Source organism: Chaetodon auriga, chromosome 18 (genome assembly GCF_051107435.1).
Source record: "Chaetodon auriga isolate fChaAug3 chromosome 18, fChaAug3.hap1, whole genome shotgun sequence".
Classification (NCBI taxonomy): Eukaryota; Metazoa; Chordata; class Actinopteri; order Chaetodontiformes; family Chaetodontidae; genus Chaetodon; species Chaetodon auriga.
The window spans coordinates 15472696-15485687 of record NC_135091.1 but is presented as its reverse complement, the minus strand read 5'-3'; the positions used below and the strand labels follow the sequence as shown (position 1 = coordinate 15485687).

The window sequence follows — 12992 nt, the reverse complement described above, 5'->3', positions numbered from 1 at the left end:
TACTGCTAGATAGGTCCTGTAGATATGAAATGTCAAAGGAGGAGATGAGGTCAGCCATGCTGCCAGTTAGTGCAGTGGATCATCAATAATGTTATTGTTAGCATGTTGCAGTAGAGATGGCTGGATATTATTTGGAAACTAAATTACTTTTGAGGAAAACAAACAGCTTTTCATGAAAAATCAGAATTAATGTGCCTCCTATACATACTTGGCACAAAATCTACTCTCTCTTTCCAAAGGCTATAAATGTGCTTCTAGTGGCTGTGAAAGCTCCATCAGTCTCTCCATCTTTCCAGCAGAGACTGACAGCAGCTTCTCGTGGCTGGTTAACTCTGACCACCACCTCAATGTAGCCATCCATGCTACACTGGGTGGTAGTCAGTCAATCTCCCCAGTGTCCCCTGACCCTCTGCATCACACACAACAAACGTAGCTGTTTTCCAAAGAACAGATTTTCCACTTGAGTGACTGGGTACTGGCATATTCACTCTCCTTCAGACCTATTTTAAGGTGTGATGTCCTTCCCACTGTCTTGGAGGCTGCAACCTTAGCAGGCAGTTGGCTGGGATGGAGCATGGAGGCCTTGGACTGGACTGTATGTTTTGGATACTAAAGTGTCTTTTTAAGTCCGAGGGCCCATTTTTCATTCTCACCTCTGCCCCGACCTTAAAGGGCGTGGGTCATGGGAAAATGTTGGCTGGGCCCTTCAAGAAAAGAGACGACTGCAACAAATCAAGTTCAATAAGTAAGAAATGCAGTTCATCACCGGCCTTAAGCATAAACACAATGTGTTCCTGTGAGAAGGGCCGACCAACTGTAAACGAAACTGCTTCTGTTTACAAACAAATAAAACCGCCTTTGTTTACAGTGAAAACTCCAGAGGCTACCTTCAATGCCAGAGGCTTCTCACATTATTGCCTGAACAGTGCCGATGTTACTTCTGTCACAGATAGGAAAAGCAATTACTTACAGCACTATTTTTGTCCATTTAAAAGACAAATAAAAGTTGCGTGTGCAGTATTATGTGGTGGGGTTTGACACTATATGTAACCTGAAAGTCCCAATGCTTTCAGATGACACCTCCGGCTACAAAAGGCCAGTGTGTTGTCAAAATTCTGTTTGGTTCTCATCTATAAAAGTCAAATTAAAATAATTTTGGCACCCTCCCCCTAGCTAAATCAGCTTTTTTCTCAGCCTCTTGTCCGACAAACAACACTCCATTCAACACCTGTCAACTCCAAATACTTGCCACAGAAAAGACATTTACTAATAGCTTCATACTCTCGACGCAGAAAGGCCTTTTATATTTTGACAGTCTTGTATTACCGTGCTGTTCCTTTTCACACTAACCCACTCCTACCCAGTGTTAAGACATTCCATCTGTGCCCTGCCTTGTGTCTGGCTGTTAATCAGAGCTGTCATCTCTGACTGACTGTCTGGACAGCATGGGTCACTGAGTGCCAACAATGGATTTTCTATTGCAGGTGTCGACAATGATGCACAGACTCATAAAAGAAAGACAACTCAAGGTGAAAAATTCAGTTTCTCTTTTTGACATTTGTCACAGAAACATCCTTTCTTATGTCGCCACTTCAAATCAACAACATTTCAGTGAACACTGACAGCTATGAACAAGCTTGATCCAAGATGGGAGAAGAGAGACTCAATTTCAGGGTCCTAAAGCTAACAAAGCCTTTCATGGGGCTGTGACCCTGCACACGCACACACACACACACACACACACACACACACACACTTACCTGGAGACTTACCCTAACCATAGCCATAACCACTACTTCACCCAAATCTTCACCCTAAAATTTAATGATTTACATTATGAGGCATTTTGTTGGCATTGGCTGTTTAAACACATTTATGGCCCCACAACGTGGTCAGGAAAATAAAGCCCAAAATAGCATTAATCAGAATAAAACACATAAATTGGTTATTTCCCCCCACACCTACTCAGCAAATCTGTAACTGAGCCCAAGGCTTTAGAGATTACATATCCTCGTCTTAGCTGCAGCCTTTATGAAGAATACGCACCCTGGCATCTGCCCTCTGGATATAGAAGATCATTCCGCATGCATAAAATATATAACATGATTATCCATTGGGACCGTTCAAACTGCAAGAAAGCAGGAGCCAAATCCAAAACTCGTGTTAGAGTTAATGAAAGCATTGATAAATGAATAGTTTCCATGTTCTCCTGTTAAGCTGTCTTCTGCCTCTAACACGGAGTTGATTCAGGGGGTGATTAAGCACTGACTAGTGATTTGGAGTGCAGTATACCACTAGTCCAAGATGTTCCTCCTCCTCACTCACTTGCGTGAGCTGGGACGTCTGACATGGAGTCACACAGCAGCAGCGGAGACGTTGGATGTAGCCCTGCCCTTACTAACCATCTCTCAGGCAACGCACCTTACACAAGCTACAGGCTTGAGCCGGAGCAGAGGAAGCCAGAGCGCTGCGCCCTGAGAACCTCTCTGCGCCCTACTTGAGTACAGATGGATCTGACACCAGAAAGCTGCATTGGCTGTACATTTTGACCTTTCTCCATCTCATGGAGACGGGTCATCTCTTCTTTGACACCTTTTTTATCACTCTTCTCTGTTACTCACAGTCCCAATGGATATCTACGCCTCCGCTCTATCACCGGCATTGGACATCGGCGCAGGTTGTTATCTGCTGGTTATAGGTAAGTTTGAAGCCGCGCGTAAGCTTGAGTTAGTGATACAATAAGATGTGATGTTGCGCTCAGAGGCTTTGTATATGTGCTTTGTTCAGTTCTGTGTGAGTGAAAATACATGTAGGCTACAGTGTGCTGAATTAAGTTCTCTAGGATTTGGAGACAATTATGCATTTCCATGGTCCATTTTACGTACACCTTCTGGTTGTGTGCCTGCAGTCTGGTATTCTTCCAGTGACTTTCAAACAACACAATTTAACTCAGAAATGTTCATCAAGTGTTTTCAGTGTGACCTATCATGTTGCCTAAAGCCATACATAAATTCATCCCTTTGAGCACCACATTCTCAGGGGAAGCTGTGAGCAGGTTCGTGGTGAGTGTCTGTGTGTGCGCGCGTGTGTGCACGTGCACCTTTTTCATAACGTTGGGGGGACAGAGATTTTTTCATTTTTTCAAAATATCAGTCATTTAATGCTAATTGAGATTGGAGTAAGGCATGCAGAGGTCTGGATTAAGGTTAGGGTATGAGAGAATAAGTGCATATCAATGCAGTGTCCTCTGATGTGACAAAAACAAATGAGAATTATGCCGTCATGCAGTGCCCATATAAACTGTTATAACTGAGTGGTAAAATTAAAAGATGCATTAAGACCCTTCATGTGGTCTATAAAGAAGACAAACTGGTGAGCAAGTAGTCAAATGGACGTTTCTCAGGGCACATTCACAGCAGGGTATTTCAGCCTGGGGACATAGACTTAAATAACCATGCTGTGAGACTGTCTCACATGCATTGCAATATTATATGTCTGACAGTAAAGCCAGCCTTAATGTTGTGTAGGTCTCAGCTATGAAGAGAATCAGTCTTGCTCACTACTGCACACAGCCTCCCTCCACAGGAGCGCTGTCATCTCACAGAGATCTGCCAGTAGTAATCTGCCAGGATGGCAGACACCGCAGTTGTCCTCCATCTATTTCACATATGATATCTGCCTGGACTTCGGTCATAGAGCATTAAATCTACAGAACAACCAAAAGCAGATTGATTTACCGAAGTAATGAAAGATGGATGATAGTGAGCCAACTGATCAAAAAGCAAACAGACAGCTGACCCTGATGCATGAGGCAATGTAATAACAGTTCACAATCCATCATGTGATAAAACTTCCCAATTATTTGTTTCTTGTAGTGGACAAACAGAGCTGGTGTAGACATTGTGGTTGAGTACTGACGTTCACATCTGCAGTTCATCTGTGCTTATTTCCCTGTTATCCACAGGGGAGGAATATGAGGCTTATTCTTTGTAGATAAGTTTACATTCAAATAAGTATTGACGATTACTGAGGCACACATTACATTATTTCACACTTTGTCCAGGCGTTGCCAGTGAGTATCTTCCTCTCAGGATTACCCCATGTCTATTAAAAGAAATTGTATTGAGGCTTATTATAGCTTGCTGCAAATTGATTTATAGCATACTCATACATAATACATAGATTGAATTTGCTTGGCAGCCATAGAAATTTTGAGACAAAATAATAAAAATGTGTGATAGCAGCATGCACGTGCTGTAATAACCTGATTTTTTTTTCAGTCAAAGAAAAGAACATCTTCCAAGGAGGGGGGGGGGGGGGGGGGGGGGGGGGTCAATGTCCTTCTGGTGCTCTTCAGTTTAGTGATCTTAATAGTTTAGAAGCCTGAGTTACTCAAGAAGGTAGTAAATTAAAAAGTCTTTAATAATGCATGGCTATTGAATGAAAATACAGTTAAGTGGTGGACTCTTTGGGCTCTTTTGTCTACATGTTGGCAGTATGCATGTAAGCTGATGGTAAGGACATCTGGAAGATCTTCTCTCAGAGAAACTTTTAAGGTCAAAATGGAGGGGGTCAGAGACTTTATAATATCACAAAAAACAACAGGTGACACCTGCTGCTTTCATTTTCCAACTTGCAGAGCTGATTTTGAACCACAATCCATTTGTGTTTGAGAATCAAGTCTACAAACAGAAACAGGGTTCAGCAATGGGAGCTTGTTTTGTGGCCAATTATTCTAACCTGTTTATGGGATTCTGGGAAGAAACATTTGTGTCTTCTAGCCTAAACGTTAACTTGGAAAGACACATATAACAAATGCTTTTCCTGACATAAGTATAACATTAAGTCATTTATAAATTGCAATATATGTTGTTTACAGACTTGAGTGTTTTGTTTTTAAATTGGGAGACTAAACCTAAACTGAAGGCAAGACTGGCTGAACATAAACATGCTATGAGAGCTGGCAACCCCCAACACCCCATGGCTCTACATTATTAAGAGGCTGCCCCTGGCAAGTGCAATACACTAAGGGTATCAGGCTTAGACTGTATGGAAACTCAATAAGAGGTGGAGACAGATTAAAAAACACTCTTACAAAGAGAATAATTTTAGATAAATGTACTTAAAGATACACAATACCCAGGCTTGAATGGGGAACTTGCATTTAGAAACCCCTGTGAACTGAGAACTTGAACATTAAGATGCTGTGTATATAATCACTGCCTTTGTTTACTACTTGATGTCCTCTGCTGAATATGGTCGATCATTTGTACTGAGAACTTAAATATCGAGGTGTTTTGAGATGTTGTGCCTGTTTTTCTTCTGCTAAGCATGGCCAGTCATGTCATTTTATCTGCTTGTACTGTTCATGTGACTGCCAACCTGTAGATAAAGGAGCCCAAAGGTGATTGGCTTCCTATTTGTTTTCCTTGGTGTTTAGGATCTTTTGTCTATGTTTCTTACTCGGCTACATATTGTAAATGAATTCCGTTCACTCTTGTTATTCTTTTTGCTGGGAAGCTCTGGTGCCCGCAGTTGGAGATGATCCAGACTCCTCCAATAATACTGAATGAGAAATGACATTGCCTGAGCATTGCCCACATTGTTTGCCTGCTCTCAGGCCGTGGGACTCTGCAGGAGCGTAGATGCCTCATAAAGCTGTGTGAGATGCAATGATGTTTAATCTTTTTTTTATTTGACTGTGTCCATGTCAGTTGAATAAATAACAATATTTGATTTTTTTTTTATTATATGGACAGATCCACACAAATATGATTTGGAATGAGGCTTTTTTTCTTTAATGTCGAAGTTCTGGTTTCTCTACATCCCGGTGACAAGAGCATTCCCCCATTCAAGACTGGACACAGATGGAAACAATTTGCCTGGCTCTGTCCTCTGGGGAAAAAATCATACTTGCGCCTCTAAAGCTCACTAATAAACACATTTAATCTTGTTTAATCTGTACAAAGTGTAAAGACAACAAGTTGTTGTTTCTTAAGGGGGTTCACGGGATGACTATTTCTTAGCTAGGTGCAATGAGACTTCCCTTTTTGCCTGACTCCAGGAAGTTATTGCACCCGGCCAAGAAATAGTCTAGCACATATTCCCCATAAAACCACAGCTTGTCATTTTAACTGCTGGCAGATTGATTTGGTTACCCCCAGACAGAGCAAAGCCAGCAGTTTCCTGCTTCCAGTCCATATACTAAGCTAAGCTACTCTGCTACTCTTACCAACTGTACTGTAAGCTACTGTAGCTTCACAATTACCAGCCATGAGAGTGCTATCAATCTTCTTATCTATCTCTTGGCAAGAAAGGGAATAATGAGTAAATAAAAAGTCAGATGTCAAACTATGCCTTTAAGGTATGACTGTGTGTTTTGTAATTGGTTGGGGGAGTTGTTGTAAGCCAAACCAGTAACATCTGTTCTGGGGCTTCTGCAGTACAAAATCTTTGTGTTACTCAGTAGTTGTCCCCAATCTTGGCTTCTAGGCAATCTCCCCAACCTCTGCCCAGTGTTTGTTTTACACTTGCATTCACCCTTACATACATCACATACATGATTGTCCCCTCTTTACACACCTCATGTTTAACCTATGTTTGGTTAATGTGTATTCATTGTGTTTGGCCTACCTGTCACTTCAGAAGGAGCATGCTGTTTTATTTTGGATGCATCAAGTTAATGAGTGTCCAAAACAAACAGAGGACTCCTCAATTTATGGCCTAAACAAGTGTCCCTTGGCTGCCCGTATTATGTCAGGAACCTGTCCCATAAGATAAAATTAATGATGTTATAATTGTGTTCAGGAACCCCCTCAAATATACTCTATTTAAGGCTGTAACAGTGTTTTCTAAACTGTGCTTAAAGCTCTGTGTTACGTTGGATTAGGTCATTTGGCCCTTCATGCTTGTCTAAAGGGCAAGCATTGCCAACATAGAGCAACAGTACACCTCAGGCGGTTTGTGAATTGAATTGTTAATAATGTGTGCGAGACTTCATTCTGCTTGGTTTCGTGTCCCCCATTCTTTCTGCATCCTCCCTTTAAACCATTTAAGCCATCAACAGTAAGTTGTGCTTCTGGAGCTACAATGACAATTTTGTGATGTTCGCTGCAGTGAAATTAGCCGACAGCTTTTGTCATAAACATGGGGAGAAATGGCATGTAATTCACCACAGAGACACATTCTGTATATGCAATCAAAAGACATCGGCGAAAGAAGATACATTTGAAGGTAGCTTTTACGTGTGTTTACTGGTTCTTTTCACATAGTTTCCACTTCATGGTTCACTCAAACTACTTCGGGTGCTTTTATTCCAGCCCTCTCTGTCTCATCCTCTTGTTTGTCTCAGGTGTTCTGTCCATCATGGGAAATCTGCTGGTCATCGTCATGGCAGTCAAAAGGTCATCTAGGATGAAGCCGCCGGAGCTGCTGTGTGTGAATCTGGCAGTGACAGACCTGGGAGCAGCTGTTACCATGTATCCCCTGGCTGTGGCCTCTGCCTGGAGCCACCACTGGCTTGGGGGAGATGTTACCTGTATATATTACGGTCTGGCAGGGTTCTTCTTCGGTGTCGCCAGCATCATGAACCTGACAATCTTGGCCATAGTGCGCTTCTTTGTGTCCCTCAATCTGCAGTCGCCAAGTGAGTTATGAGCTTGAAAACTGGAGAACATAATCACAATGAAAATTTCATGCAGCAACTTCTTACCTGTGAAATCTTATTTTCACATTTCCTGTGCTCCAACAGACATTTGCATCATTAAGTGACTCTTACTGTGGAAAAGGGTGCTTTTAGCAGTAGCAGTGAGAGACCTAAGACTTAATTCTGCCTCACCAAACTCGATCAATGGTAACACAGTAACACAGATCTATAAGCTTAAGTGAACAGTTCAAAAGGTTCTTTACGCTTCGGGGTTTTTAAATTGCTGCACTTAAAAAAGGAAAAAAAGGAAATCTACTTTGCATGCAAGTTGGCAATTGGCTGCTTCTACTTAATATTTACAAGATTTAATATGTGAAATTGTGATAACACTTTCCATGAAGGTCAAGTCTTTAATATATTATAATCACATTTATAATACATTATCATAATTGATGATATCATAATATCAGAATAATACAATTAATAAAACTCAGTAAATGTTTCTAATCAGGCATGACAACTTCTAAGAAGGCTTACAAATTATTCTAAGCAGTGGAAATAATGTATTCTAAGTAATTGGAATAATTTTGGAATGAATGATAATTAATGTAGCTGTTCTCACGATCCTTGCGTTGATAGTACAGCACGGAGACTACAGGAAAATAAAATCAACTATCTTCCAATTTGCTCTGATTAATATTATTAATCATGCATTTTCTTCTTAATATTGAATATTGAAGAAAATGACTCTACCAAGGTTTAGACCATGGGTGCAGAATCTTTCTTCCTATCAAGGACCATCTCAGAGATCATAAGGAGGTGCAGGTTGTTGTTTGTTTGTGAATTTTTTTTCATGCAAATCAGGTCTTACAATAATGTTTAATCTTTATCATTATTTTGCCATTCTTGCATTAATCCTTGCAGTCTACATGTAATTTGGGGAAAAGCAGGAATGTAGCTTCTCTCTTTTGCATAAAATGTAAGCTGCCTTCATAGATGCCTTAATAAAGGACCACTTATCTATAATGTACAGTGTAGCGTGCTTAAACAACAAAAGAAACAAGAAACCAAACAACCTTTCTTTTCACTCTGCAGATGAAAAAATCAGCTGGAAGAAGGTGAAGATGCTGTGCATATGGATCTGGTTCTATGCTCTTATCTGGGCTCTGTTCCCCATTCTGGGCTGGGGACAGTATGGCCCAGAGCCCTTCGGCCTGTCCTGCTCTCTTGCCTGGGGACAAATGAAAAATAAGGGCTTCTCTTTCGTCATCTCCATGTTCTCCTTCAACCTTGTCTTGCCTTCTGTCATCATCATCTGCTGCTACTTTGGAATAACCATCAACCTCTATTTCACCTACAAAAAGTCGATGAACAACAGCAACCGAGTCCCCAACATTGTCAAGCTCCATCGAAGGCTGTTAATAGTAAGTAACTCTTTCTGATCTGAAAGGTCCATTATAGGTTTGATAATGCTCAGTGCAGGTTGCCTTGACATGATTCAACACCAGTTTGTCCTTGGGAGCTGAACACTGAACTGAATAGTTCTTGATTATGCGGAGAGTGGGCTGTAATTTAAAAATCATTATATGACCTGCTTGACTTAATGCCTCTTTGCTTCTCTAAGGAACATAGGCCATTGGCAAATGTTCTCCACCTCAGTCTGATTTGGTTTTCATTTGTCAACACTTCTGTAACTCACACTTTTTTATCCTCATCCTGGAGATCCTGGCACTGCTGAGTCTGCCTCCTCACCCTTGACCTGTCCAGTTTACTTTGACCTGCCACGGGTATAAAGCCCCTTCTGGCATAGCTCTCAGGGTCACAGGAGTATGCAAGCCTCTCTACCACGTCAAGGTTGCAGTCCAGGAGAAAAATTTTTGTATGGGCATTGTGAAATAGTATCTTGCTCAATATTGCAAATTCAAACACACCCAGCGACTGCTTATGTAATGCAAGTAATACACTATGAATCACTTATCATTGTCAGTGTGGCTGTACAGGATAGAGCAGTATCTTTTGTCTGATGTACCCCCGTAACCATGTTTCCATGACTTTGAGCTAACTGTTTCAAGTAGTTTTTCCTTTATTTTTAGCTTAATAACAGTTATCCATTCCGTTTAGCCATTTCAATCATTAGTCCTTTAATGAACTTTTTCAACCATTCATCAATTACTTAATCCATTGATACACTGAGTTAACTATTTCAAGCATTTATCCATTTTTTTGCTAACTGTTGAGACCTATGTTTGCTTGGTAAATCTTCACATAATTGCAACACAAACTGTTCAAGTGTTACAACTGCCTCAGTATCTGAAGATATTTTTTGTATGTCATGGCATATGGCCCCTTGGTAACTGCAGTGCCTTCTGAGGTAGAAGTAACCCTGGTTGGGAATTACTGGTATAGAGGAAAAGTGGCCAAATTTAACTTTAAAGTTACATAAGATGTAAATTGTTTTGTTGTATGAAATAATTATACCTAGGACTAGGCACTTCGAAAACAGTTGCTGTACAGCTGCAGTACGGGTAGTTCATATTAAAACAGACTTATTCTTTAAATGTTGCCCTGATCTCCTGAATCTGTTAATTGGTGACTTTTATTGGTTTGAATTGTATAATTATCAAGCACACTACAGGTAAACACAAGTAACGGCGAGATCTCGTGGGACTTTTACTGACCCTATCCTCCTGTTCTATTGCAGATCGCTGTAATGATCAGCGTAGGCTTCATAGGCTGCTGGGCACCCTATGGGATGGTAAGCTTGTGGTCTATTTTCCAAGACAGTAGCACCATCCCACCTGAAGTCAGTCTCCTGCCGTGCATGTTTGCAAAGAGCTCCACTGTATACAATCCATTGATCTACTACATCTTCAGCCAGAGCTTCAAAAGGGAGGTAAAGCAGCATCGCTGGTTTTGCCTAAATCAGCGATGCTCTAACTCATGCCACGTCTCCAACAGCATCAATGACAACAGCATTTATATGGTTCGTACCAACATCATGCCCAAAGTGGAAGCACAGTCCTCTTTCCAAGAGATCACAGAGTCAAAGACAGTGACATTAGGCTAAAAGACTTTTTTGGGGATGTTAAATGTTTTAATCAAGTGACAGCTGAAAGGTCATGTTTAATTGTCAAGTCTGTCTCTAAAATGTTTACAAAAATAGTATTGTCCACCGTTACCAAATCTAATGGATGTATGTTGACTTCTATCATTTTTAGCAGCAATCTGCATGGTTCTTAGGAAGAAGAATGTGAGCAGCAACAGTATTATATTTAAGGGACCAATGCATAGGAGTGGCATGTAGCAGTGAGGCTGCAGAACCAACTGAATACCCCTTACTCACCCCTCCCTTTCTGAGCGTGTAGGCCTAACCTGGCCATGAAACTCATGAAAAAAGCAAAAGGTGCTCCCAAGAGCCAGTGTTTGGTTTGTCTGTTCTGGGCTGCAGTAGAAACATGGCAGTGCAATATGACTGACTCCATGAGGACCCTCTGTAGGTATAAAGAGCTCATTCAGTGACAAAAATTCTTATTTTCAGATAGGACTGTCATTATGTTATCTTTTTATTGTCAAGAAATATGGACCAAAAGCAAAAAATACAATTGATTGTATTAACAAGTATTGCCATGTAAAGCCACTGGACTGACTTGACTTGTTCATGTTTGAGTATGGTAAATAAGAAGCTACAGCCAGAAGCCTGCATAAAGACCGTAAAGGGGGAAACAGCTTGCCCGGCTCTGTCCAAAGGTAAAAAAAATCAGTCTCAATGTGTCATGAGATATAACGTGTTAATTAGTGAGCTTTAGAGGTACAGATTTTTAATTTTTTTTTTTTTTTGTAACCTTTGTACCCCCCCCCTTTCCAGGCTTTGTTCTAAGTGGCCAAGCTACCGCGCAGTTGGTAGTAGCTTCATATTAAATCAAAAGACATGAGAATAAAACTGCAGTTACCAAAACAATCTCTACTCAAGGTCCGCTAACTCACTTGTTCTGGAGCTTACAACCGTATCACAAAATCCTCATTAGAGGTTACCCAAGAGGCCCATGAAATTTTAATGTCAACGTGGACAAGAAGTCCTACAGATGCCCAGAATCATAGCAAGTCTCAGCATCTACAGTTCCATGGCTCGATCTGCTAATGAGGACCATATGATTCAGCTGAAAGCACCAGAACAAACGAGAAGCTCCCTTGAGCTGTTTTGTCAACAACAATTCTGAGATCTGGTGCAAAAAGAAATAGCTACGTCGTGTTTTGACTACACATTCAGCACTTGTAAGTAGGATACATTTATTGCCTTTCATTGACATTAATACAGTAATTAGTGAAGGCATTGTCCACATTTCACTGGAAATCCCCCCATGACACTGCTCCAGTACAACAGCATATTATTGTATATAATTCATAATAATAATCAGTTCATACACCATACACCATACATGTTTCTGCTTAATAGACAACTGTTCTTTTCCTGGTTTACTCAGGGATTATTTTCTTCCTATATATTCACCTGCGTACAGTAGCAGCAGTAGTACCTGTTGCACTGCCTTTTCCAACTTTCAAATTGAATGGCAAATGCTGTTGGCTTTTGGATTTAACTGTGTCATATGTGTTTGTTTGTTCGTTTTTTAATTGCAACTTGTAACTACTTTTGACAGTGTTGAAATATTTTTTACATTTGTGAATGTAGAGCTACGGACATTGACCACATTTGTGTGCACAATTCATTTGACTTGTTTGAGAATAAACACTGAATGAATACAGCAAATTACTGGACAGTGAATACATACACCATGAAAGTATCACTGTCATACTTGATAGGAATTGGGAGAAAGGTGGTGGTGCACACCAGCGGTTGGGCAGGTCCTGCAGGTATAGATGCTGCTAATCTCAAGTCACAAGTTGACAAGCTTTTTGTTTCAAAAACAAAACCAATGGCAAATTGTCACTGACCTGACACAAAAAGCCATCAGTTAGTTACATTGTTAGTTACATTAGTTCCATACCCTCATGATTCTATCACTGTGTTGCTGTTGGGCAACAAACACGCAGCAATGGAGGCAAGGCACGACCTTGGTTTCATGGAGCCAGTTCATCTCCTTCTCTGTGATACTGGACACCAGAAAAACAATTTCTCCAACAAAGCAACTGCGAAAACCATCCCAAAAGTTCCAGAGAACAATCAGCTATCTAACCACCACCCTCTTGCTTACAGGCGATGCCCACCAAGCGGGACCTAATTCCAACTGTTGTGACCCACAGTCCCCTGACACTTTCCTCAGACAAGGCACTGTCCATCCTAAGGGTAATTCCATGACTGAGATACTCCAACAATGTGACAACAATCCAC

The 12992-nt window shown here is 40.9% G+C and overlaps 1 protein-coding gene across 1 annotated transcript; it reads left to right on the top strand.

Annotated features, from left to right (window-relative positions):
* The first annotated feature begins 2428 nt into the window (after positions 1-2428).
* opn8b (opsin 8, group member b) lies at positions 2429-12406 on the top strand. The gene is made up of 4 exons (XM_076756789.1): positions 2429-2698; positions 7352-7645; positions 8741-9069; positions 10347-12406. The coding sequence occupies exons 1-4, from the start codon at positions 2629-2631 to the stop codon at positions 10710-10712; spliced, it is 1059 nt and encodes a 352-aa protein (XP_076612904.1). The 5' UTR covers positions 2429-2628; the 3' UTR covers positions 10713-12406.
* The last annotated feature ends 586 nt before the right edge of the window (positions 12407-12992 follow it).

What these genes read in the sequence shown, in the direction of transcription:
- opn8b (XM_076756789.1), top strand. Translation starts at nt 2,629, where the DNA reads ATGGATATCTACGCCTCCGCTCTATCACCGGCATTGGACATCGGCGCA. An exon ending in TTGTTATCTGCTGGTTATAG is followed by an intron (nt 2,699 to 7,351) that starts GTAAGTTTGAAG and finishes TGTTTGTCTCAG; the next exon opens with GTGTTCTGTCCATCATGGGA. An exon ending in TCCATCGAAGGCTGTTAATA is followed by an intron (nt 9,070 to 10,346) that starts GTAAGTAACTCT and finishes GTTCTATTGCAG; the next exon opens with ATCGCTGTAATGATCAGCGT.